The sequence below is a fragment of the Cygnus atratus genome, chromosome 1 (genome assembly GCF_013377495.2).
Source record: "Cygnus atratus isolate AKBS03 ecotype Queensland, Australia chromosome 1, CAtr_DNAZoo_HiC_assembly, whole genome shotgun sequence".
Classification (NCBI taxonomy): Eukaryota; Metazoa; Chordata; class Aves; order Anseriformes; family Anatidae; genus Cygnus; species Cygnus atratus.
The window spans coordinates 187,138,598-187,163,221 of record NC_066362.1 but is presented as its reverse complement, the minus strand read 5'-3'; the positions used below and the strand labels follow the sequence as shown (position 1 = coordinate 187,163,221).

General features: G+C 42.2%; 1 protein-coding gene across 1 annotated transcript in view; it reads right to left on the bottom strand.

The window, feature by feature from the left end:
* Nucleotides 1–489: 489 nt before the first annotated feature.
* FLT3 (fms related receptor tyrosine kinase 3) overlaps nucleotides 490–24,624 on the bottom strand; it is a 33,061-nt gene continuing 8,926 nt past the window's right edge. The window contains exons 5-24 of the mRNA XM_035542797.2: nucleotides 23,602–23,719; nucleotides 22,530–22,681; nucleotides 21,811–21,950; nucleotides 21,576–21,729; nucleotides 16,867–17,032; nucleotides 13,266–13,372; nucleotides 11,576–11,687; nucleotides 9,896–10,074; nucleotides 8,484–8,596; nucleotides 8,254–8,386; nucleotides 8,060–8,164; nucleotides 6,935–7,045; nucleotides 5,075–5,228; nucleotides 4,588–4,718; nucleotides 4,095–4,219; nucleotides 3,603–3,725; nucleotides 2,848–2,959; nucleotides 2,666–2,765; nucleotides 1,367–1,472; nucleotides 490–624 (exon numbers count right to left, since the gene is read on the bottom strand). Of these exons, the coding sequence (XP_035398690.2) occupies nucleotides 490–624; nucleotides 1,367–1,472; nucleotides 2,666–2,765; nucleotides 2,848–2,959; nucleotides 3,603–3,725; nucleotides 4,095–4,219; nucleotides 4,588–4,718; nucleotides 5,075–5,228; nucleotides 6,935–7,045; nucleotides 8,060–8,164; nucleotides 8,254–8,386; nucleotides 8,484–8,596; nucleotides 9,896–10,074; nucleotides 11,576–11,687; nucleotides 13,266–13,372; nucleotides 16,867–17,032; nucleotides 21,576–21,729; nucleotides 21,811–21,950; nucleotides 22,530–22,681; nucleotides 23,602–23,719 (2,576 nt within the window). The remainder of the gene's footprint in view (nucleotides 625–1,366; nucleotides 1,473–2,665; nucleotides 2,766–2,847; nucleotides 2,960–3,602; nucleotides 3,726–4,094; nucleotides 4,220–4,587; nucleotides 4,719–5,074; nucleotides 5,229–6,934; nucleotides 7,046–8,059; nucleotides 8,165–8,253; nucleotides 8,387–8,483; nucleotides 8,597–9,895; nucleotides 10,075–11,575; nucleotides 11,688–13,265; nucleotides 13,373–16,866; nucleotides 17,033–21,575; nucleotides 21,730–21,810; nucleotides 21,951–22,529; nucleotides 22,682–23,601; nucleotides 23,720–24,624) is intronic.

Below are 24,624 nucleotides of genomic sequence, written 5' to 3'. Positions count from 1 at the left end.
AGCTGATGTTTTAAAATTCAGGCATCTAAAGTTGGCTACTTTGGTGGTCTTTTTTCCAACACTTACTGGCCTCTGGAGATCAAGATGCGTGTAGCACTTCTGGAAATCACACGATTTCTCTTTAGATCATTGTCTGTGTTTGTAAACGTTAAGTAAAAAACCCATGGATTTTCTTGTGTTTGCTTGCAATATGGCAAGAACAGTCTGAATTCTGATGCATTGATTAGGCACTGTTTGCATATAGCCAGGAAAAGAGATATCCAGTTGTAGAAAACCAGCAAAAAGACAACTGCTCCTGTCTTGTGACAGATGTGTTTTCTGAATTCAAAGAAATGAATTGCTGTCTTCTCCTCAAAGTAACATAAATATGGAGTGGCCCATAAGAAATGTGAATAGAGCAGCAGTTGGTAACATCTTAGTTTTCTAGTGGTGATGTAAAGCATTTATGCTACACGGAGTATAGGAAAATACTGAGATCCGGAACCCAGATTATTTTTTAACTTGAGAGTCTTCATGCTGGAGCAGAGCTGAGGACTGGAAAGATTCCTCATCCTTGCTTACATGTGGCTTAGTTTTGGCATTGGATTTGTGCGTAGAAACATTTCTTTTCATGTTCTGGTAAACCTAGCGATTGAGAAGAGGAAACAAATGATATCTTCTGTTATGATTTATTGTACTTGGAGAACTGCTTTTCTGCTGATGAAGCAGGTACTGGGCGAGACATCCCTGTACACCATGGGAGAGCCATGCTCAGGTCTGCTACTTCCCACCAACTCCAAAGGGAGTCCAGACAACTGTCTAAGGGAGATGGATCTTATCTGCTCAAAAAGAGTTGGGTTGAGGAAGGGCACTGGGCTGCAGAGGATTTTTTCTTCCTGCTATAGTGCTTTGGAATTGCTCATTGCAGCCCTTGGTGTTACCTTTGGCAGTAAGGGTGGGCATGCATACAGCCACCAAACATGTCATGCGTGTCTGTTATGAGTAAGAAATGGAAAAGGGACCTCTCCATCTGGCACTTTCTGCCAGGCTAGCAGCATGCAGAGAGGTTCAGGGCTGCAATGGCAAGTCTCATCCACAGCCCCCCACACCCCAAAAGGCTGGTAAGAACTCTGGACATGGGGAAATAGTGTGTCAAGCTCAGAGTGGATACCCAGGTAGGAATCAGTAGTTCTGCTGCACTGGCTTCTGCACAGGGGAAATGCATTTCTGTAACACAGGCTGAGTAAGTAACATCCGTGGGGAATAGCTCCCTAGCACAGTGGCACGTGAGAATAGAAATCATAAGACTGTTTCTCAGCCCATTATGGTCTGTGGGGCTCAAAAACAAACAAACAAAAAACACATTTTTTCTTTTGTGCTTACTTACTGCTCCGTCTGCCTCAGCCAGCTGACAGGAAAGAGAGGAAACAAGCCTGGAAAAAGAAGGTCTTCTTCTGGAGTCCAGTGCCCAACAGGACTGCATCACGCAGTAGCTGTAGAGCAAGGAGGTGACACATATGAGCTTTTGGAGTCTCTAGTAAGGGACTACATGGAAATGCAGAAGTTGCACGGGAATCACAGGGCACCAAATAATTTTATGAAAAGATGCTGGATTTGAGCATGGTTGCATCAGAGAATAACATACAAAGAGATGGGGAAAAGGGAAAAATTAAAAACACAGCTTTACTGGAGTCTTTAACAAAATCCTTCTCACAGGACTGGTGCCCTGGCTGGCATGTGTTGGCATGCTAAGCTTATTTTCCAGCTTCCACACAGAAAATGGTAGGAGGACAATTCCTATCTGACTCTGGGGATGAATCTGCTCTTGCGGACTCTACAGGACTGAAGGCAGTTTCCCCAGTGAGTCTTTTTATGGATTTTTGTGTCTTTCTGAATTTTAAAGACCACTTTAAAGATTTTACAGCTTCAACAGGGACTAGTACACTGTGTATCTGCTAAAGTCTCTTGCAAATAGCTTTCCTGGTATTTATGAGTCCCACAGCAACCTTTCATGGCTGAATCTGTCAGATTCACCTGTACCTTTAATGCCATTATTGTCTCTACATGGAGAGGATGAAAGAGGTACATTGCAAGGTCTCAGAGCTCCCTGCCACCTTCTCCTCCTCTTGTCCCCTGGGGCCTGCCTGCAGGCAGCCAGAGTCTTTCCAGGCACAGGGGCACTGGCTGAAAAACATGAGCTGTGAGCACAGGAACAACAGCTCCCACCAGCTTTTCCCTAGCAGGGTTTTTCTCTAAGAGGTTCCTTGGCTTTCTAGAACAGAGTCAAATATGCTAATGCTCTATTAAAATAATAATAATAAAAACTATTACCAAAGATTTAACCAATATCCAAATGAATACAGTATAACTTTGCTTTTGCAAAAAGAAAAAAAGAAAGAGAGAAAAGAAACCCACTCTGATCTGATAAGAGGAAGTTAACTGGGTAAGGAAGGCACAGCTCAACACAGATAATAAATTTGTCCTTTCAAACACACATAACCTCTAGTGTTGATCACTTCTGCTTTAGGACAAAACTTGCATGATCAAGAAACCTTTTACAGGGTCAGAGAAAGATCTCACCTTTTGCAACTTTTCTGAACAGGGTGCAATGAATTAAAGGTCATACAGATGGTGACCTAGTAAGCATAAATCCCCATGCTGTACATCGCTCATAAAAAACACTTACATGTCTTTTGTAGCATAATACGGTCGGTCCATTTTAAATCCACTTTGGATTAATTTGTAGAAGTTGGCATCAACCTGAATGCCAGGGTAGGGATTTACACCTGGGAAAATATCGGAGAATACATGTTGACTCAGAAGCCACCAGAGAGAAGCAGTGTTCTTCCACCACATTACAGAACATACCCAAAGAGAATATTTCCCACAGTAATATTCCATAAGACCAGACGTCACTCTTGATTGTGTACGTCCTCTCGAATAAGCTTTCAGGAGCCATCCATTTAACTGGTAAGAGAGCCTGTACAGATGGGGAAAGGAGGCCAGGTCATGCCGTGACACAGGTTTTCTGGATGACTCGCTGCAGCTCTCACTTCTCAACTAGAATTAATTCATGTCTGCTAAGTGAAAAGCTTGACCTCTCCCAGTAATCTCTTTATATCTCCTTTATAGAGAGGAATAGGCACTTCCAAGGAGCCACTTCATCTCACATGTTTTAGATGACTGTTGAAGGTACTGAGCTCTGCCCTGGAAAAGCCTTTTTCTTTTCCCTGACCACCACAGCGAGTAGCTCAGGTGGAGATGTCCACACTGTACTTCTTCATTTACCCACACGACCTGGTGTACCTCACAGATATGCTGTTGTCCCTGTGCTATTATTGTCCATAACAATGACCAGTTCCCTCCACTTCCCACCAACAGGTTTCAGTAAGCTTGTGAAAAGACATGGGTATCATTTCATTTATAGTACTATCACTAGCCTGATTTGGCTAATTATAAGCTGAGAATCTGCATTTGCCAAGGGCAGAAAAAGTGAGACTTCTGCACTGTCTATACAGTTATCTATAATGCTAGCAGGGAATTTGAAAAATGAAAGCTTTCCTTTCTTGGTTCCCTATCATTCTTCAATGATACAAAAAAATAGAGAGCACTCAGGAACTTACGTTGCCCCGGACAATGTAGTTGGAGTCATTCACGACATCTCTGGCAAGGCCAAAGTCACATATTTTCACTACTTTTCCACGGGTCACTAGTATATTCCGGGCAGCGAGGTCTCTGTGAATGCACTTAGAGGGACAGGATGGGTTAACACTCTGCAGCACTTGGTAGCAGAGGGAAAGAATTCACACAGGGCTCTGTGAATTGCTGCCTCCTTCCTCTCCAACCGTTTGGAGGATGAGCAAGCTGGGCAGTCCCTGGTTGCTCATGGTCATGGCCAGGGCCAGGGTCAGAACAGGCAGAAGTGTGCAGTGCAGCCACTGCTTCTTACTCGGGGACATGCCTGAAAGTGCAGTCCAGATGTTGCCATAAAGCTGGGGAAGGAGGTATAATTCGAGCCTGCCACTGTGTGTCTCTGTTCCTCAGTCTGCCTTTTCATAGACTGACCTATTTTGGCTGTCTTTTCTATCTAAACAGTTTGCTAGCCTTCACCATACCGATTTGGACTCCAGAAACTCCATTCCTTTGGCAACTTGGTAAGAAAAGCAAAGAAGGTCTTCAAAAGTGAGCACATTAAAATCCTCTTCTTCATCCATCTGCCTGCTTATATGCTTAATTTCATCTGTAAAAAACAACCAAGAGTATGAATTTTCCATGGGATTCCTCTCTCTCTCATTAATTCTATTGGCTATTGTAAGGATTTTTCTCTCTCCTACTGAGAACATCATGAAGGGCATTCACCTTTGCATCCTTTGCTCAGACACAAGGGAAAAGGTATTTCATACTCAAATGCCACGTATAGTATGAACAGAAGCATAAGTCTGAGGTCTTAAATATTGTTGAATTATTCTCCAGCAAAATTTCTGCCAGGAGGAAAGAGAGACATACAACAGCAAGGGGCCTCCTGTGTCACTGAATTTGGCTAGCTGGATCAATAAATACAATAATAACAGTTAGAATTGCTAGAGATAACACCAGTTAATCTTTTACCTTCCTCAGAAAACAGCACAATCCCATTTGGTCCAGGTGTCATATTTATGTTTTGGCTTGTTTGTGTGATTTCAAATTCGTCCTCTCTGCACAGACTCATGTTCACACCATACTTCAGGTGGGTTCTCATCCTGGAGGGGTGACACATTTTCAAAGGTTACACACAGAGGAGAACATAATCTGCCAAATGCAAACAGTTTTACATAGAAAAAATATGATCGGTTATTGATATTAAAAATCTGGGCATAGGCATGGGTCTTCCCAAAACTGGAAACTGAAACAAGAGATTTCTCATCTTTTGCTGTACAGTGAAAAGAACATCATAACAAGAAGCAAATCTCAGTTCCTCCCCAGGCCTTGTTTGTTAAAGTAGAGAATGAAAATTCTCAAGAATTCATTAATTATACCTGCTTACAGCACAACTGAGAATGCATCTATAAAGACACAAGAGTTTTACAAAGTATTAAATTGTTTCTGAATGTCTTACCTGGAATTTTGGTCCAAATGGAAGTTGTGGTAAAAGCTGAAGTTGTGTTGTTTAAATATATCTGTCAGTGTCCAGTAAAATTTTTCTCTTTTGCTCCTTAAGTAGTTCAGAAGGTCACCATAGCAACAATACTCAAATATCAAGTAGATTGGTCCTGAAATAGTTGGAAATGTAAATGCCTTCTGTTATCCACAGCAGCCTTCCCATTAAAACCTTAAGGATGCCTCATCTTCACCCAGGATTAATCTATATTAAACGTCCTAAGCATTTCCCCTTCCCAGGCAGATCAACTGTATCTGTAGATAGACTGGTGGAAAGCCTCTTTGGAAAATGTACGCAGCTGAATTTCCCTGTGGTGCATCTCCCAACATGAATGGCAAATCCCTGCAAAGGCATGAGGACCCTTTCCTATAACAAAGGCACTGACTGGGTTGGGGAGCACAAGCTATAAAGGTGCAACATACTGTCTAAATGGCTCAAGAAAAGGTGACTCTCTACTCCTTGTCTTGATAGCAAGAATTGACTTATGGCCTTTCATTTATCTGCAAAGGAAGGAAAAACACCTTCAATCCCTGACCCAGGCAGGCCTGGGGGAAAGCCAGTGCAAGGCTGCAGGAGCAGAGCAAACATCCCATGGATTGCTTGGAGTGGTCACACCACAATCCTGTAGTCTTACACTGGCATCACCGTTTCTGGCTCAGAAAGACCAACTATGAATTTGTGGAGATTTCTACCAGGAATGTCTGTCAAGCAAGGGAGGCCACTCTGGGGGAAAACAAACAAACAAACAAACAAACAAACAAACCCTCTACAGTATCACTCAGGGGAAGACTGCAAAAGTCTGGGGAGCCAGGTAAAGGCTTCTGAACACAGGACTTGGATGAGGCTGAAAATGTTCCTGCCCTGTCCTGCCAGATGAAGCAGGTCTTTCCTGCTGCTCTCCTGCCTGCACTGCCACATCTTGCAGAGCTTTCCTGAAGGCAGTGTCTGCCACTGCCTGGAAACTTGCTGTACGGCTTCAAGTCAACTAAAGCCACCAGCAGTGATCTATTTGTCTGCCTTTTCCATATGCCTCAAATGTCTTTGCATGACTGTGTTGCCATTGATGAAACTGGGGAAAAAAGGGTTAACTGTTCTCTCTGATCCTTCCAACTTAATACATATCTGTGGCAGAAAATCTGTCAGTTTTTTTCAGGGGCAGGTCTTACAATTCACGATATGGGCAAATGCTGGGTAAAATCCTGCCCTTTCCCCTAAGGTGATCTCTCTGGTGTTCCTTAGCCACTCTTCACCCGCTCCTGTTCACCACTGAACTGGCCAGAGTGGGACTTCTTGGGATAGCAATTTCCTCAGTGATATCACTAGCCACACAATAATTAATTATTGATAATATCTTGCCACTTAGTCCATCTTTGCTTAGTTCTTTTCATCTTCATTTTTTTGTTTTACATTCAGTCCCTCACAGCGGACATGTTTTTCCTTTTCTCTCTGAATAAACAGGCCCATATCAGTGCCATCACTGCTGTTACAAGAAAACCTCTTTTATAGAAGGGTTATTGTATCACTTCGTGAAAGTACAGTTAGAAAGGACCCATTTCTGTACACATGCAAGCCCTTAACTTTGCTTTCAGTTCATCTTTATCTTATCTGGGGCTGTGCAGAGCAGCAAAATTGGTTGGGGAAGGGAAAGAAAAGTCAGGACTCAGGGGTGAACAGAGGAAGAGCAGCCTGAGGAATAGGCAGCTAATTATGGCTTGATGATTTAACACTGCTGCCAATGATCAATTTGTAATACTTCTATTCAGCAGTCCTCATTAGTCTGATGGTTTTAATTGGTGCCTTTCCACAGTTGCAAGTTACCTGACACAGTACAAGCTCCTAGTAGGTTCACGATATTTTCATGGCTTCCAATGTGAGTCATCATTTTCAGCTCAGACATTAGAGCATCTTTTTCTGACGTGTCAGACTTTTCTGAAAAAAAGTAATTACACACATCTGGAAACCTCCATCAAAAAAAAAATCAAAACGGTTGTGATGCTTTGTCACATTCAAATCTTCATTTCAAATGACTGACAGTACGTTTGGGAGCATTCTGAAAAAACGTTGTATGATATAGCTAAGCAGGCCATCCTGGGCTTCAGTAGTAGCCTTTGGCTTGCTTTTCAGCAAGCATTCATCCCTTGTGGTGTCAGTGAATTGGAGACACGAACCGAAATGATCCAGATGGACTTCCAAAAAGACAACTGCCAAGCAGCAGACCAAGGAAGCATAAAGCTGATGCACGTTAGCAAACAGGGGATGATGAACTGGGAGGAAGGGGCTGTGCGGGCACAGAGGTGAGCGGGGTGCAGCTGTTGATGTGGAACTCCAGCCCTCCTGCTCTGCTTGCTGCCCGCGAGGCTCATGCCTGGACACTGCTTTTATGGGAGGTGGAGACAGCTGGTAGAGAAGCCAGAGCAAAGCAGCAAGGAGGATTAGAGGTTTAAGAAGCCTGACCCATAAGGAAGGATAGAAGGACATTGTTTTGTGCCACCCATCAAGAGCAGGAAGATGTGCTGTAAGCTTCACAAACAAGCTAGCCCAGACACTGGAGGCAAGGAGTGTGCAACAACTCGGCAGTGCTATAAGAAAAAGGGACCTCACACCCAAGTTCCCAGAGTCAGCAATGTAACCGGCAGGCTAAATTACGCTATGAATTTGGATTCATCATCTTTGGAGCAGAGCAGCTCCATCCTTCCCCACACAACACAGATCTTCTCTGGCACTTAGGACAAAATGCAACATCCTGCAGGAAGAAGGCACTTCAGCAATAACTTTCAAAACCAAAACATGATTTGGAAAGCGTTATGAAAGTATTTTGGAACTAAGCATTTGTGAGGTCTAACTACTAAAAGTCTGTATTTAAAGGGATTTCTGGCACTGCTTCTGCTTTGGGGTCACTAGAATATATCACTGCTTGCAAAAAGCTCCCAGAGTTTGTCGTACCTTTTAGCATTTTGACTGCAACCTGGACTGAGTCTCCTGCCTTGCTAATTCCATAAGCTGTTGCATTCACCACTTTCCCAAAAGCCCCGGAACCAAGGACCTGTCCTACAAGACACAATATGCCAATATTATTTGTAGCCAGTACAGCACAGGCTGCTGCTCCAACGTTGTGGTTTGCCTTGTGGACTGCTCACCAAATTCCAAATTTTCCCTGGGAAATTCCCATTTGAGATCGTACTCGAATTCACGGAAGTCAATGTAGGTATACTCGTTATCCAATGATCCAATCATCTGTATCATTTGCAACTGGCTTTCATATCTAAATTGCTTTGGAGGAAGAAAAGAAGTGGAAAAGGCTTAGAGAAGAAGAAAAAGGCTGGTATGAACAAAAGAAGAAGGGGCAGGTACTTATGTTTGCCTTTACCTTTTTGTATTTATGACAGATGAGTAGAGACAAAAAAAAGATCAATAGGAGGATAAATCCAGCAAAGACATAGAATGCAGTGTTGTCCGGGGGCGAAGAAACTGCTCCTGCAACTTTAAAAGAGACATGTTACTACCCACTGAATTAGAGCTTGGGCTTATAGATGAAGGTACAGGGGGAGTTGGTAGTAGCTTTGTTGATTTTGCAGTTTGGAGCCGTTTCACATCTGAGCTTTCTCTGCATGGGGTGTGTGATGGGAGGTTCAGTGCTGGAGAATTCTGACATCTGTTTTCATTAAAAAAAAAAAAAGTTACACGAATTAATAAATCTCAGGGCACTGAGGTGTTGGTGTCTTCCATTGATTAGGCTTGGTGAGCATAAACGGGAGTAATCAATTTCTCTTCTGATCTTCCCTCTTCTCTCCCTGCATCTTCCCCCAGGCAATGTAGTTAGATACCAAAGCACCAGAATCAGTGGACAGACTGCACAAAACCTGCTTCAAGAATTGTTCTGCTGTGCAGCAAGGAACTTCTTACATAGCCAAGGCCAATCAATAAAGTGCTTTTGGGTGAGGAAGTGCTACATGAGGTCTGTCCTCATATTCTAAGAGCAAAAGCATTATGTTTACTTTCTACTGCAATTTCAACATAAATGCTCAAAGTCTATTAGCAGTCACAGCTTTTGTCAGCTGTAGTCAAGAGCAGCAAACAGCTTGTTTGTCCGTGATGAAGGAAAGCTTCATACTGCAAGTATCTGGGTACTTCAAAACACTTCCCAGGTGCCACAGCATGCTTCCTGGGATGGAAATATTTTGCCCTACGGGATGTATATGGAGTATCAAATATAAAGTGCATTGGTAAATACCAACGGCAAATATCTTGCTTGACAAGGAAAGACTTCCTCATGGCCCCTACAAGAAGAGAGACCACACAGCGGTTCCCAGGCCAGGGGTCTGTCCCTTGTGTGGGTCTGACAGCAAACAGAGCTCCTGTGAGCACTGCTGGGAGCTCTGCAGTGACCTCTGGGAGAGGATCAAGAGCCAACACCTGCCACCAGCTACCAGAGCGGCTTCAGTTCTTCCCAAAACTGATGTTTCCAGGTTCCAGGTGGGGATTACGAAGAGGAAATAGAAAATCAGACCCCTGTATTGCCATAGCTCCATCCTGCACTATTTTTGTGACATTTCTGCTCATGTTAGTGAAGGAGGCCCCTGCTTTGGAACTAGAGAAGAGACGTGTCCCCTGTCCACTCAACTCTCCCCACACTGCATTCACACAGCGCTTGTGTTTTACCTGCAGTGCCATTGCATGGCCAGCCATTTAGCTAAATAAATAAAAAAAATACCATTAATTCTACAATGCCAGCTTTAATTAAGCTGAGAAAACCTGTGCTAAAACACTGATTTATGGTACCTGACAGGTTAATGAAGCTCTTTTCACAGGCTGAGCCTACTGGATTGTTTGCGCAGCACTCAACAGAGAAGGTTGTTGCTGTCTCCTTCACATCTAAAATACTGCTTGAAATCCATGACCCGAGGGATCTCCTCTCTGGCAAGAAGTTCTGGATCCCCTCAGTGATTTCTTCTGTGCAGCTGGAAAACAAAGGAGACCAATTCTGATCTTTGGCTCACATTGGCATTTCCCAGGGGAGAAGGTGAGATGTTTCAAAACAGGCCTTACATCTGTGTGGAAGGGGGGAAGGGAAGGATAGATGGGTTTCTTTTTTATTTGTCACCATTAGAGAGAGGCTTCAGAGTTGTTGCCAGTATCATTTATGTGTGATGGACATAGCAGAGTAGGCAGGGGATGAAATAGGCTCTCTACCTCCCACCCTGAGCTCACTCCCACTTTCTGCCAGTGTCCAGCCCCCTACTGCAACCATTCCCGCTGCTTTTACCTTTACCTCATCATTTAAGTCACTGAGCAGCTTCAAATGAGCTGTTACTAAAACAATAAATACAGCATGAACCCAGAGTAAAAGTTATGACTCCCTCCATTGAAGGGATGTGATTTGAGCCATAAAGTTTCTCTAACTCAAGGCCTAAGATGGAAAGCATCCACCCTGTATGAGTGGCTTATTTCAGACCTCACGTGTAGAAATACAGAATGTTGTACACTAGGGAAAGGAAGCCCACACAGACAGAATTTTGACTTTTTGCTTTTCTATCATTCATCAACTTACTGCTTGACTTACTGTCCACATAAATAAATTAGTAGGTGAGTAAATAAATTAAAATTCATTCAGCTCTGCACATAGCATTAGCTTGTACATGTGGAAGTTTCCAGAAAAGAAATAATCACAGCATTTCCTTTTCCAGAAAGCTGTTTTAAGGAGAATTTGAAACTTGCTAGCTGGATGTTTTCTTCACTCTTCAATTTCTGCACAAACACACTGACATTAGGAAGCCTTCTCAGAGGTACGGATAAGAAAATTGACTAGATATCTTTTTCATATCTATTTGAAATACTCAGAGCTTTATCCGTAATCTTCCAAATGATAATTTGACCTGGTGCTCTTCTACAGCTGTGGGATTATTAGTTTTTTGGCATTTCTAAAATAAAAGCTGCAGAGTTCATAAAGCAGTCTCAGCTTCTCATGAAATTTTGGGGCCTGACTCATTGCCCTGCATAAATAGAGGAAATGGAAACATTCTCCCTGACTTTACTGGAAACACTCTCACTGACTTTAGTGGCTTTGGGTCATTGTAACAGCTATATTAACCAAAGCTCAGCCAATTAATCAAACCCGTATTAAACAATGTGTTCCCTGAATGGCCCACAACTTTGACAGCCAGAGAAAAACTTAGATTGGACTTTTTACCTACCTAACTGTAGATATAAACCCAGGTGGGTTATTTGAGTGTAAAGAGCCTGAGATACACATCTTTACAGATTTAATTTGATGCCAACAAAAATATTGAAAACTCTTCCTAGTTTTGGTGATTCCTGCACCCTGGAGTGGGTCACAATATCCCATTTTCCAAATGGTCAAGAGTGCATTTTTCACTCAGTTTGTTGCAGACCAGTTTTCATATTATCGAGGATAGCTCAGATACGGTCTTCACAACGACTCAAAAAGAGAAAACTATTTACTTGGATGAGTTCAGATCAGGACAGTTTCTCCAAATCCAGGATGAGGCTGGGTAGCTCTCAGCGATGCACGAGATCTGCTTGAACAATAACTGCATTGTTACTTCAGGCTTTCCTGCAACAAGGTGACACAAGACAATTTCTGTCAACGCTTTGGTGACCAAAACCTTTGTGTTTACATGGTAACACTACATCTGGCCAGCCTACGATCTGCCTCTGTGGGTGCAAAACAACCCACCTGCGTGTCACTGTGGGAGCTGTCCGCAGGCCTCAGCCCTCCTCCTTCCTCCAGGCCCCGCGCCTCGGGGCTGTGGGCAAGTCAAGGGGAGCAGCCACTTCTCTGTATGGGCATGGCCAGACCAAAACAGTGAAAGGGCCGAAATTGGAAGTCTCGACTTCTGCTTTTCTGACTGACAGCAAGGATTCGGCCTGGTTGCTTGGCTCACTTGGCTGCTCTGCAGCTTCACGTATCTGGAGCAATGGGCAGATGCCATAGCCATGTGGCAGAGCAGAGACAACCAAGAGCACCAGCCAAGCCCATGGGCAGGTGTAGCCCACACAGCTGTGTTGCACACCAGACAGCCCCCAGATGAACTGCATTAGCTCACAAATGTCATCAGGAAAAAAAAATGACACAGACCACAGAAAGCTACCACCTAATGGGTGTGTTTCCTGTCACTGTATCTCTACAGTAGTCACATGTATTCTGGCTCTGTGGAGTTAGAATACAGCCACTGTATTTAACAGGGATCTTAGACCTTGTGGTTTTCTTTAGAAGTGTTAATTCCTTCAGTATATGACTAAGTTCTTTTACTCTGTTCCCTCTGTTGATGGTAAACTACGAGGAGGAGAAAAAAACCTAACAACTTCCTCCTCCAGTTTGATAAGTGGAGACTTCCTTGGTATTCCCCACCTCATTTCCATATCTTTATTGCTAACAATGGAAGGACACAGGGCAAAAATGTGATTCTTTTCACACCACACTGCATTACAGAAATCCAGGCATGGGGTCTGGAGAAGGATGTGTTTGTGGATCGTGTTACTTGTGTTGGTCAGGGACAGAGGGCAGGCCTTCCATCTGCTATGGAACCAAGGCTGGGACTGAGTCAGCCCCACACTGGATGTCCTCTCACCAGCCCTGTGTGGCAGCTGGACCTCAACATTTCTTGCTGGGAGTCACCTCTTACTATATTAATTGTAGGGACATTCCCAGTGGTCCAGTTGTACCCATTTAATTAGGACTCAGGCTATCTTACTGCATTCTGCTGAGGTGTACAGGAGGTCAAAAATGCTCCCAGATAGCTCTTACAGAGTCCATGAGATTTGATTATTAAAGGTCAAAGCATCTAAATCAAAGTGTCTAAATAAGAGATGTTAGGAAGGAGCCTAGCAGTTGGTGAAATCAGATATTCAAATGCATAGTCAGATATGCAAGTGTATTGATTTATTTGAAAAATCAAAGACAGTTTAATTCAGTATCTAGTCAGAGATCACTCTGGAATTTAAGTCTCCTGAACCCCAAATGGATGGAGAAAATGAATATTCAATTACATGTCCTCTGCTGTATGACACAATGAAAGGGAAAAACAGCAAATAAGCTCCATTTACATCAATAGCAAAATCTTAAGTGAGAGATCAAGATTATCCCTCCCAGACTTGGCCACATCTTTACAGGGATTGTTTTCTCACTTACTTCTCACGTACAAAGTGAATCTTTTTGTCATGACTGTATCATCATTTTCAGCATAAAATATATATATCCCAGACTGGTGCTGATGGTTGCAGAACTTTGATGAAATGCTGTGGAGCAAAGAAAAGGAAGGAAAAATACAAAAGAAAGTTGAAAGCAAAATATTTTAGATGTAGTTAAGACTCATATATATGTTTGAAACAATTCAATATCTTCTAATGATTAATCCAGACTAAATTATTTTATTAAACATTAATCCAGACAAAATGTAACTGTCTTAATAAGAGGATTTTTTTTTCCTGCAGTATTGATTTCATCCTGCAATTTTTCTGTAACTTTCAATAGCTCATGGAGTGCATCTGGGCTGTGGGGTTGTGATTTTGTTACCAACCTATTGGAAGACAGGGTATATAATGCATTCTGATTCAGATGCTAAGACCAGCAAAGGATCAAACTGTCTACTCTCTGAAGGATTCCAATGTTTATTTCTGGCTGGTATGAACAAAAGTATTAGGAAATAACAATGAGATAGTAGGATCATGCAAGAGAAACCTCTCCAGATCAGAAGGTCTGATGGAACTCAGAAATGAGATCATCATCAGAAGCTCAACGTCAATGAGACAAAGCACCAACCATCAAGACAGTGCTGCAGAAGGAAGGGCAGCCTTCTACCACCCCCTATGGCCTTTGGCCCAAAGGATGGAAATAAAGCAAGACTCTAACCCTGCTTGTGATGATGGACATGGGGACTGCAGAGGACTTGAAGACTGATGCAGGACTGACCTGTTGAGTCAGGAATAGACAGGAGGAAGGGAATATATCATTTTTACAAAGTTGGCATACAATTTCTGTCCTTTTGGCTAGGTCAGGATGGTTGTCAGATTTAGACGGGAGATTTGCAGTTTGTCAACGCTAGAAGAGCACTTAAGAAAAACTCATCTTAGGTTTAGTTGTTGACATTTTACATGCACACATTTTGGCTGATTGCTAACAAAAACTGAGTAGCAGACATCCACTCAATTTTAGTATGAAATGCAAGCAGTTATATCAGGAAGTTTTAAACAGACAGAAAAAAAGACAGTCCATACCAGCAATTGCAGAAGTAAGAGAAAGCAATAATGAGCTTGGAAGAAATCTAGAGAATTAAAACCAGGGTGTTTCTCATTAAGCAAGATACTTATAAATGAACTAAGACACCAAGTATCACCATGCAATTAAAAATCAAGAAAAATCACATAGAAGCCACTGGGAATTTTGCCTTCTGACTAAGATAGCATCTCCATATCAAGTTACTCACTTTTGAGTGTCTTCATCTGAAATGACCTTAAAGATGTCCCTGAAATCAGGGATTAAAAGAAAAAAAAAAAAGATCCCTTTTATGTTGCCTCAAAATAGATGCCAAAGGAAAGGGAAACCACAAATCACTTGCTGCTTTTGAAAACCTAGGCCTGAAGGATTAAATCCTAATGAAATAATGAGAAAATCATTAAAAAAGAATGCCTTAGGTACCTGAAAATATAAGAGGATGTGAGATAAATAATATAAAATTACCAGAGATCATTCTGTATATGAAAACTCATTTGCTCTTGGGAGGGAAGTGAAATTCTGCAGTGTGATAAAACACAGAGACAGCAAAAGCAAATATAAAATGGAAATTTTGAAACAATCTCTGAAAACACAGAAGGGCACTGACAGGAATGATAAATCACTGAAACTTGAAATCAAAAGCTAAAGAGGACGGCAGAGTTAATTAATAAAAGTTAATATGATCTTTAGGAGGAACAGTTTGATAAGGAAATGGCAGAAATCAAAAAAGGGAAAAACAGGAAATGAAAAAGGATATGAAAGGAATAAAGTAGAAGTGTTGGGAGATGGGAGTACACAGAAGTGAACTAAAATATGCAAAGATAGACTCAGAATAAGGTTTGTGTTGACCTGTTTTGTGTTGTTTTGAGAAACGTGCTTTAAAATCATGTTCGGATCTGTGGTGCTACAGCTTGTAGGCAGAATCCCATCACCCCATTCCCCCTTGATGCTTCTGGGGACACTAAACTAAATGAAACATTTGTCCCTTCCCATTCAAGTTCCGGGACAGTGGTGGGGCTCTCCCCTGTCCAGCAGGAGGGGATCGTCCCCTCTGGGCTGCAGAGGCTATCTGAGGTGACTCACGCATTCCAGGACACCAACAGCTGCACCTTACTGATTAATGGGGTTACCTAAGCTATGTCAAGAGCTCTCAAAATTGTTATTGTTGGCCCAGTCCGTAGCACCTTCTTCTTATCTGGATTGAATTCACACCAGCTGTCCGAGCAAAACTGACTCCTGCTCTTACCAGCAGTGAGAAGAAAACTGCAAAGCAAATAAACTTGGCATTATAATGCAAGGATGAGCAACTGCTCATGGCAGTCCCAGGAGACCTCATTTCCAAAATCAGTCTTGACCACAAAGAACAGACCTGCCTAGCCCACATCAGGCATGCAGATTAGTCACCAGCATCCACCCAGCACTATCAAAGTTTGATGACAGCCCTCACTTTATCAGCAGGGACAGAGTTCCTGTGGCCATTGCCAGGAGATGACAATTTACTGATCTCAACTGAGCTATCTCTGAAGCATGCGGAGCTCTGACTCCAATACTCCATCTGATGCGGATGAAAAGGCCAGACTGTTGCAAAGACAACTCAGCAAGCTAGTGGATAAAATCTAGTGTACCAAAATACTATGGAAAGAAAGTGTAAGAACTGCAATCAAGGCTGTAACACAGGTTTAAGAAGATGATGAGAGATTTTAAGAATATGAAAAGAAATCAATGCAGGCACATTAACTCCTGCCTAGGTCTTGCTTCATTTTAAAGCTAAAACTTCACAAGAGCAGCTTGGCTTTATTTTCACTAAGGTGAATAAGAGCTGTTACCTTGAAAGCCATGGGACTACTCTGAAAGCAACTCTGAAGGAAATTAGATAATGTTATCAAGAATTTAGAAAGCCTAGGGAATGGAGAAAACATTAGCCTTAAACAGGACTCATGCCAGAACTTCGTTTTAGGAAATAACAGAAAAGGTAGATAACTAACAGGTTTATTCAAAACATGTTTTGCAACAGTGAAAGAATACATGACCTGGGTAATTAGCAGAACGGTATGTTTCTGCGGCACAGGCAGAGCCAAATAGATCTAAGCCTGGGAAACTACAGGGCCCTGGGTTTGGTTTGAGCAATAGCAAAGATACTGGGAACATCACCAAGCACAGGATGACAAAAGGGGAACATGGAGAACTTGAGATCCAGCGTGAAAACTGCAAAAGAGCTGTAATTGAATAATTACATCAGAGAGAAAGGGAATGGCAAAATACATATAACCTAAAGGGTTGCTGGATGTATAACTTACAACAGGGTTTATTTTGAAGCGGAGAATAAAGTGATACTGTAAGTTATCTACACAAACTGCTGCTGAAAGCCAAATTAATGTTTGAGTACCTTTTGTTAACATGTCTTTATCACCTGGCCCATCCACATATTAAAAATACAGAGTATGAAATATGGAAAGCAATTTGTTCAAATGAGACACGAAGAGGAAAGATTTGGAATTATAACAAAATATTCCAGTACCTGCGTCCATCTGCACTGTAACTTTGCTTACACGGAAACATTTTTTGGGAAAACAGCCACATGCATCTAACTGGTGGATATGCTCTAAAGTTAACTTCGAAGCAAAACTCTTCTTCACCAATTTCAAAATCTTCTCTAGAGTCAGTTATGTTTATAAATCCCTTTTCTGAAAAAGAGAGAATATTGGTATTGTGATAAAAAGGATGGATTGCTTAATGAATGAATTTTGACATCTGTATGTTTTTCATTTTGGTTATCACACATACATACACAAAGAGCACCATGTTACATCACAAAAGGCATCCCTTTAATCAAAAGAAAACAGTTCTTCAAAAATAGTATTGCAATGATGTCTCTCTGTTCAGCTCCAGACAACTGATCTGGGTCTTTCTGATATCTGCTAGAGTTGTGTTTTCTGTCAGACCACAGCACTTCCAAAATGCTCTGACACTTCTTCTGCACCCACCTTACAGAACCACAGGACCAACTCCATGAGTTTTTTGTTTTGTTTTAGGTGTGTGTTCCAGGTGTTAACAGCTACATCTAACAGGGGAAAAAAACATATGGCACCACCAGCTTAATCAGATGTTGATATTCATTCTTTCTCCTTCCCTGAAATGAGCTAGAGATTTTGCAAATCAGCCTTACAGCTGCTCATTTGTTTCTCCATCTCATTAGAAGTATTTGATGAAAGACAACAGGAATGTGAGAAAGCCTTCTAAAGGTGTGGGTGAGCCCTGTGCTGCTGGTACTTTCCCTGCTAGGGTGGGATTGGTTTCACCTAGTGGAGCTGTCTGAAGTTCAGTGACCCACTCAAGCTACCTGTTTGGACCTCTGATACACTCAGTGGAATGAGATAGGCATGTCCAGATATATCCCATGGTAATATAAAAGATAACAAAGATGTACTGAAATGCTCTTTGAAAATACCTGCCTCACGCCACTGGCAGCTGGAAGAACGTAAATCATTCCTGGGGCTAGATGTCTCATGAGGTGAAATGAATCCCAACCAAAGACACTGAACTACACTTCTAGGAGGACATGGTCCTCAAGGCATCAGCAGAGCTAAGGATCAGCTCCATAAAATTAACAGAACCATACATGTTGGAAGTGACCTCTGGAGATGTCTAGTCCAGCTCCTGCCCAAGGCAGGTCCAACTAGATGAGGTTGGTTGGAGCCTCATCCAATTGAGTTTGGGTGTCTTCAAGGAAGCAGATGCTAGAACCTCTAGGAAACTTGTGACAGTGTTTAACCAGCCACATGGTGAGAAAAAAACCTGCACTGTAGAAATATGACTGGACTGAGATTTCTCTTTAGAGTGTTTTTCTTTTGGTTGTAACACTATGTTGTGTTTGGTGTGATTTGTGTCTGTCTAACTTCACTGGTTTAAAAAATACAAGCTGGAAACTCCCATGTAAACCACAAAAATATCAGTATTTTAAAACAAGAAGCAATTCCTTTCATGACTGTCCTCCTCCTTTTTAATATTAAGGGCTTATTTGGTTTATAGATTGGACCTTTGTCTTTTGAATGTTCTTTTGGACCTCATCTTTCCAAGTACAAGGTCATCAGTATGTGTGCTGTTAACAACACAGCTGGCCAAGAGTAAAGGCTTTCTCCAGAGTGCACACAGGGATCTTGGAGCAGGGCATGACATTTCTCTGGAAAAGAACTCAGAAAATGTAGTTTCTTTCTTGAAACAGAAAGAAAATAGTTTTTTTTTTTTTTCTCTTGGGTTACCAATTTTTTGGCATGTTGAAGTATATTTCTGCCAAAGAAATAGTGAACATTATTTAGTACTAACAGAGAGATGAGATGAAATTCTTGAGACTGGAACAAAAGTTTTCATGTTTCTGTATTTATTTTATTTGTTTATTTTTTTTTGCTTTAAACCTAATATGTGTTGGAAAATAGCTTGCATATTCCTGAATATAGATTGCATAGTGCTAATAATTCTTTATTCAACACTGGTGGAAATTGAACATAAGACCTGCAGAAACAAAGAGCCTTGCAGCTGCAGTTGTTGGCATAATCACTGTTATGCTTTAAAGTGACCTAAACATCCCTTCTTGATCTGACCAAGTGCATGAGATGAGATAAGTTGGTGAAGTATCAAGCAGCAAAGAGCAAACCAGAGCTGTCTTGCTACAAGGGGTTATTAGAGCATAGAAGACCACCTACCAGTGTAGTTATGCTAGCCAAGCTCCCCAGGCAATGCAGTGTCCCCAAAAAATCAGGCTTTTTCTTGGTAAAGTTACATTATGACCATTCCCGGTGTGGCTATGGGTACCAGCTCAAGGACAGCAATGGTTTAAAGGTAGGATGCTGATCATTTCTGAGGTTGTTACTCTATGACATGGACATCAGAATGAAATTCCTATATATATCACTGCTGAAATTGAACCTCGAGTGCTAGCACAGATCCACACCGGCAACTGTTGCCATTAATAAATTAGGCTAAAAGTTGTGGGGGATCAGAAGTATTGCACACGATGTCCCTGTATTAACCTTGGAGAGAGAAGCACGGCTGACAGCAAGGTATGGCAACAGCCCCCCACTTGAATCCACCACATAAGTAAACAAGATTTCTTCATCAGAAAAGCCAAAGAGTCCCCAGAGGTTTTGTTGGCATAAGGTGTATTAAGGAGGGTACAACTACAACAGTTTGGCGTCCCCCAGTCAAAAATGCAATGAAAACAACATTTCAGTTAAAAATGGCATCACTCTGAAAGACAACCTTCCATGCAGAGTGACTGAAATATCCCCGGTCAATATGATGCTTACTCAGGCCTGAGAGTTAAGGGACCCAAGAAGCCAGTATTTCTGAAGTGGGCACTAGTACTAAGAAAGAAGATCTCACCCTACCTCTACACTGTCCCCTCACCCCTACTTTCCTGTTTACTAAGAAGCTATATCTAAAAAAACATGCCCAGGTATCATGCCCAGTTACTGTAAACCTTCACAGAACTTCCTGCTCAGAAGTAGGCAGAAGCTGAAAAGAGGATATTGCACAGGGAAACTAATTTCTGAAGAGACCGGGGTAAGTGTTCTCACTTCCTACCATTCATAGCTTAGGTGTCGTCAACTCTGAGAGCAACTGCATCTAAGGTCAGCCCAGTGGTGGTTGCTTCAGAGAGCCTTGTCCTTGGGGCTGGAAATCCCAGCTCCATGCACAGCTCTCAGAAAATTTCTCCCAATACATATTTCAGCAGCATGGCCCAGGCTACAGCTTTCCTTCTTCATGCCTTATTTCCAATTCTATTCCTATTTAGCATATTATTTCCACCTGAGAATCAAGGTGTGCTGCTGAGGCTGTTCTGGGCTAGCTTCAAGTTTGCTGGCTTTTAAATGGACATGTTGCCTAAGTAGAATGATGTTTCCTTTGGTGTGCATTAGATTTTCTGAATTTTCAGACCCAGTGTAGCTTGGTGCTAGGAGGATGGTTCACTTCAGTACCTGGAAAGTAGGAGACATGTAGACCAGCCAGTAACACTGCAGAAGTTGTCTCTGTAGCCTCAGGTTTTCCATGCTATCCATCATGGCTGCAGCAGCGTTCTTGCATGGCAGTTTGCCAGCTCTGTCATCACGAGCTGTTCATGGTATCTCTGTGCTTACATTCACAATTCATGCAAAAGTTTTCATTCTGCTACCAGTTCCACAGGTTACTGAGCTAAAATACTTCCACAGGTTTACTTTTCCCTAAATTACTGGGCAAATTCAAACAGCCACTTGTCAGTCTCTCCCTTGCCTTAAGATGAAGAAAAGGTCCTCTCTCTTTTGCTCTGCGTTTTGGGTGAGAAAGCCAACCACCAAGAGCCTCGCAATTGTTTGATTGCTTCCCAGCGGACCCAGATCAGACCTCATACAGATTTTCTATTTTTTTTTTTTTTCTGTATGAAAGCAACGAGTGCCTGAAGGGACCATGCTCGTAGGTGGGGTGGAGGTGCCCTGTGTGGGTGAAAGGGAGATGTAGTGGGAGAACATGGCGAGGAGGCAACCGAGGTGATGGCTACAACATCCCAAAGCCCATGGTGGAACCAGAGCAGGACATTCCTGCCTCACAGCAGTTGAGACAAGCCACTGGTCATTCCAGGCTCTGACCAGGCTAACACATGGAGCACTAAGAGCTGAACATGGGGCAGGTCATGCATTTTATATTCTTGGCCAGCTCCAGAAATGGTGTTTTCTGCAGGGCTTTACCTCCAATTGTTTGTATCTGCTCTGCAGATGCCTACATCTGAGGTGATGGCATAGGGGTTCCCCTGCCCAGGAACACCAAGGCATGGCTCCCTGTAGCTTTGTGTCCCCCCCAAAAAAGCTGCTGTGGCTTTGTGTTGTGCTGGCTGGGAGTCACCTACAATAACACGAGCCAAATCCCAGCCCGTGCTTTGAGAAATAACACTGAAACAATCGTGTGGGCTAGACCTCCAAACAGTGCCAGTTCATTTCACCTCTAAAAGCACTTTAATTCTAATTTAATGGGAATTACTTGGAAAGCAATATATGTAAAAGAAAGTTCATTATTTTCAGGTACCTGAATGACTCAGTTCAGATTAATCTCTTGGCTTTCCTAGGCTGCCAGTAAGTGCATTTTCCTTAGAAATCACTATAAACATATGCTGCACACCTGCGAGCAAAGACCTGCCATACTGAAAACAAAGCAAAGCAACCAGCCAAGGGACAGAATTAACACCAGGGATGGAATTACCTAAAACTGTAACCAGAGCAGTTTGATTCGGATGCACTGTAGAGGAGCAGGTATAACGTCCGCTGTCGCCTCGTTCTGCTGCTGAAGCAAACATGTACTGGATCCGGATGGCCGAGTGGTCTGTCAGATACTCTAACCCATCAAACCTACGATCCTAGTTTTCAACAGAGATTTCCAATTATGTCATTGATACTGCCCAGTATTGCCCATTTTAAAAAGTCCCCTTTTTTCTTACCTGCTGCAATTCTTTGTTTTCAGAAGATAAATTTATTCTGAATTTATAGTTACGATAAACAGCTCTGCATCTGATCAGCAATGGTTCCCCGACTTTGAGGAGTAATTCAGGTAGAGGTGCTGCTTGTCTTTCGTTTAAATCTACAAAACGAAACATAGTCACTGAAACAACAGCTGTCACACTGCCTAGAATAATGCTCATTTAAATCAATGCTTTTTCTTCTAATACTTTACAGACATCCATTATTATATTGTAATGACAATTAAAATTTGAGGAAATTACTCTTTAACCATGAAATCAGTAAATTTGATGGATTTAGATGTCTCAACCCAAATGTTTGTCATAATCTACAAGCTATCTTAGGGCACAGTTTAGCACAGAGTTTAGTTCAAGTCAGCTTTATTTAAAAACAAGAGATAAACAAAACAAAATTTATACATTTTAAGAATGTTTTGAAGTACATTTCACTGCGACAGAGTTCTACAAGCATGCAAAAATGAATGATAGCTGTTTAGAAAGCACAGGAGGGCAAGACATTTTTTACAGAGACCACAGATAGCTGTTAGAATTTCGGATTAAACACAACACAGAGCAATCACAGGCACTGTTAGATTTGTTCCAGTGGTTACGAACAAATAACTGAGTCCAGAAACTGTGCTCGGACGAGCTCCAGTGGCAGGGTCCAGCTCACTCATGAATATACCCTAGAGCGTAGTTACCTATAGTAAACAGGCTGGTGCATTCTCTGCCCAGGTCGTTAGCTGCACAGCACCATATGTAAGTTTGGAATAGTCCACCCTGACGTAATTCATGTTGTACCTTCTGTATGCCATCTTTTCCTCCATTTTCTTCACGCATTTTATTAAGGCAACTGCAATTAAAAGCACAATTATTCATTGCCTCGTTTGGTTAACCTCAAGCAAATAAAGCTGATAAATCTCCAAGCCATGAGAATATGCAAACAATACTGGGAAAACTGGATCTTACGCGGCAGAATAAAAAGGAACTAAGAAAGGCAAAGATAAGAAAATAAAAATGTCATGGTCTAGGCAGAAGAATGAGCTGAAATGACCTGAATATGCTCAAACTGGTGCATAAACAGGTAAATCTATGTCTAAAATCTGGGCAATAGTGAAAATGATAGAGGTTGGGCTTTCACACCACATCTCTGAATTCCTGCTGACAGGAGTTGCTGCAAATCCAGCAACCTTTACGAAACCCAGATCCCAAACTGCCACACAGCAGAGCAAGGCATTGCCTATGGCCATTGCACAAAACACACCAAGGGCTGTTTTCTTTGAGTTTATTTGAACACATTCCCACAGTTAATAGAATCAATCATATATGTTAATAGAATGGGAAAAATCATTTAGATAGGAAAAATATGATTCCTTGTAACATCTCCCCAGCTTTAATGTGAACACACTTCCAAAAAATGTGAAAAACTAGAGGGAAAGGAAATATTTCTGCTCTGTTTTGGTGACATCAGAATACCAGAATCTGGAACAGCATTTCCAGGCCAAGAGCTGGAAGTTTCCAAAAGAGCACAACAGCCAACATTTCTAAGAAAAATGTGCTGCGATGCTCCAAGAGTGAGTCATGCAGACACATGGATGTGCAAAGCAGCAGAGCCCACTGTGTTCTGCAGCAAACATGCTGACCCCAAAGCTCTTCTTCAATAATCCAACCAACCTGCCAGGAACACTAAACAATACAAAGTCTCTACCCTTCATCAGAAGATGGTAAACTTCCAGTCTAGAGGTTCAATATGCGTATAAACATATGCTGTACCTCCAGTCGGGTGTTTTGCAAAACGTCCACTGCACAGATGGCTGGGGGTAGCTCTCCGATATGCACTGTATAGCATCCAGTTTTCCACTCCTCCTGAAATAAGGTTTGCCTGGTTTATCTGTTAAAAATCATGCAAGTGTTTAAAAATGCTGAAATCTTTCTTTAAACAGACAGTGCTTTGCTCTTTTCACAGCACATGAAGTCACAGGATTGTAACTTGCTTCGTGAGCTTTCAGTGCTGAGGGAAAATAAAATGATTCTGCCCTGGGGATATCAAGGGTTGGTCTCACAAGCTTTTCAGTCTTGATTGCTAAATGCACAGCTTCCCCACTATCAAAGACCTGCCTCTACACACCAGAGGATGATCCTGAGGCTGATACCGAGGTGTTAACTTGCTGTGGCTGCCATTCACCTCACGGGGCAGGAGCACAGACACCTTCCAAAACCACATCCCAAGCCCCTGGCCCTTGGTGGAACAGCTGTTGGGACTACAAAATCTCTGCTCCAGATAGGATTGTCGTGTGCTGCTCCATCAGGTCAGACACACAACGGAGGACCATCGGGGGGTGATGGCTTCTGACCACCCACAGGCTCCTCCACTGCAGGTCTGGAACCTAGAGGGAAAGTTTCCAGGCAGCTCCCAGTCCCCTGAACCTGTCAGGCTCAGACTTGGTCTAAGTATAAAAAATTAATGCATTAAAACTCTTTAAGATTTGACTTAAAATGACAAATGCTGAGTTTTAGGTCATCTTACAATGAAATTACAAGTTGCACCCAAAAGACTGACATTTTCTTTAGAGTCATTCTTTCATTTCCAGCAAAGCGGCATGATAAAGTGAAACTAATATTTTACCTTTTTACTTTCCTTGTTCATTTCTCTCTTACAAGCTGGGCCTAGAAGGCTTTTTTTCACCTATAGAGATTCACATCTCAGTTGAAGGGTTCACAACTAGCCTGAAGGATTTTATGAGATGTAATTATGACATTAGATCCACAGGAGCAGAGAAGGCAACCCAAGTAATT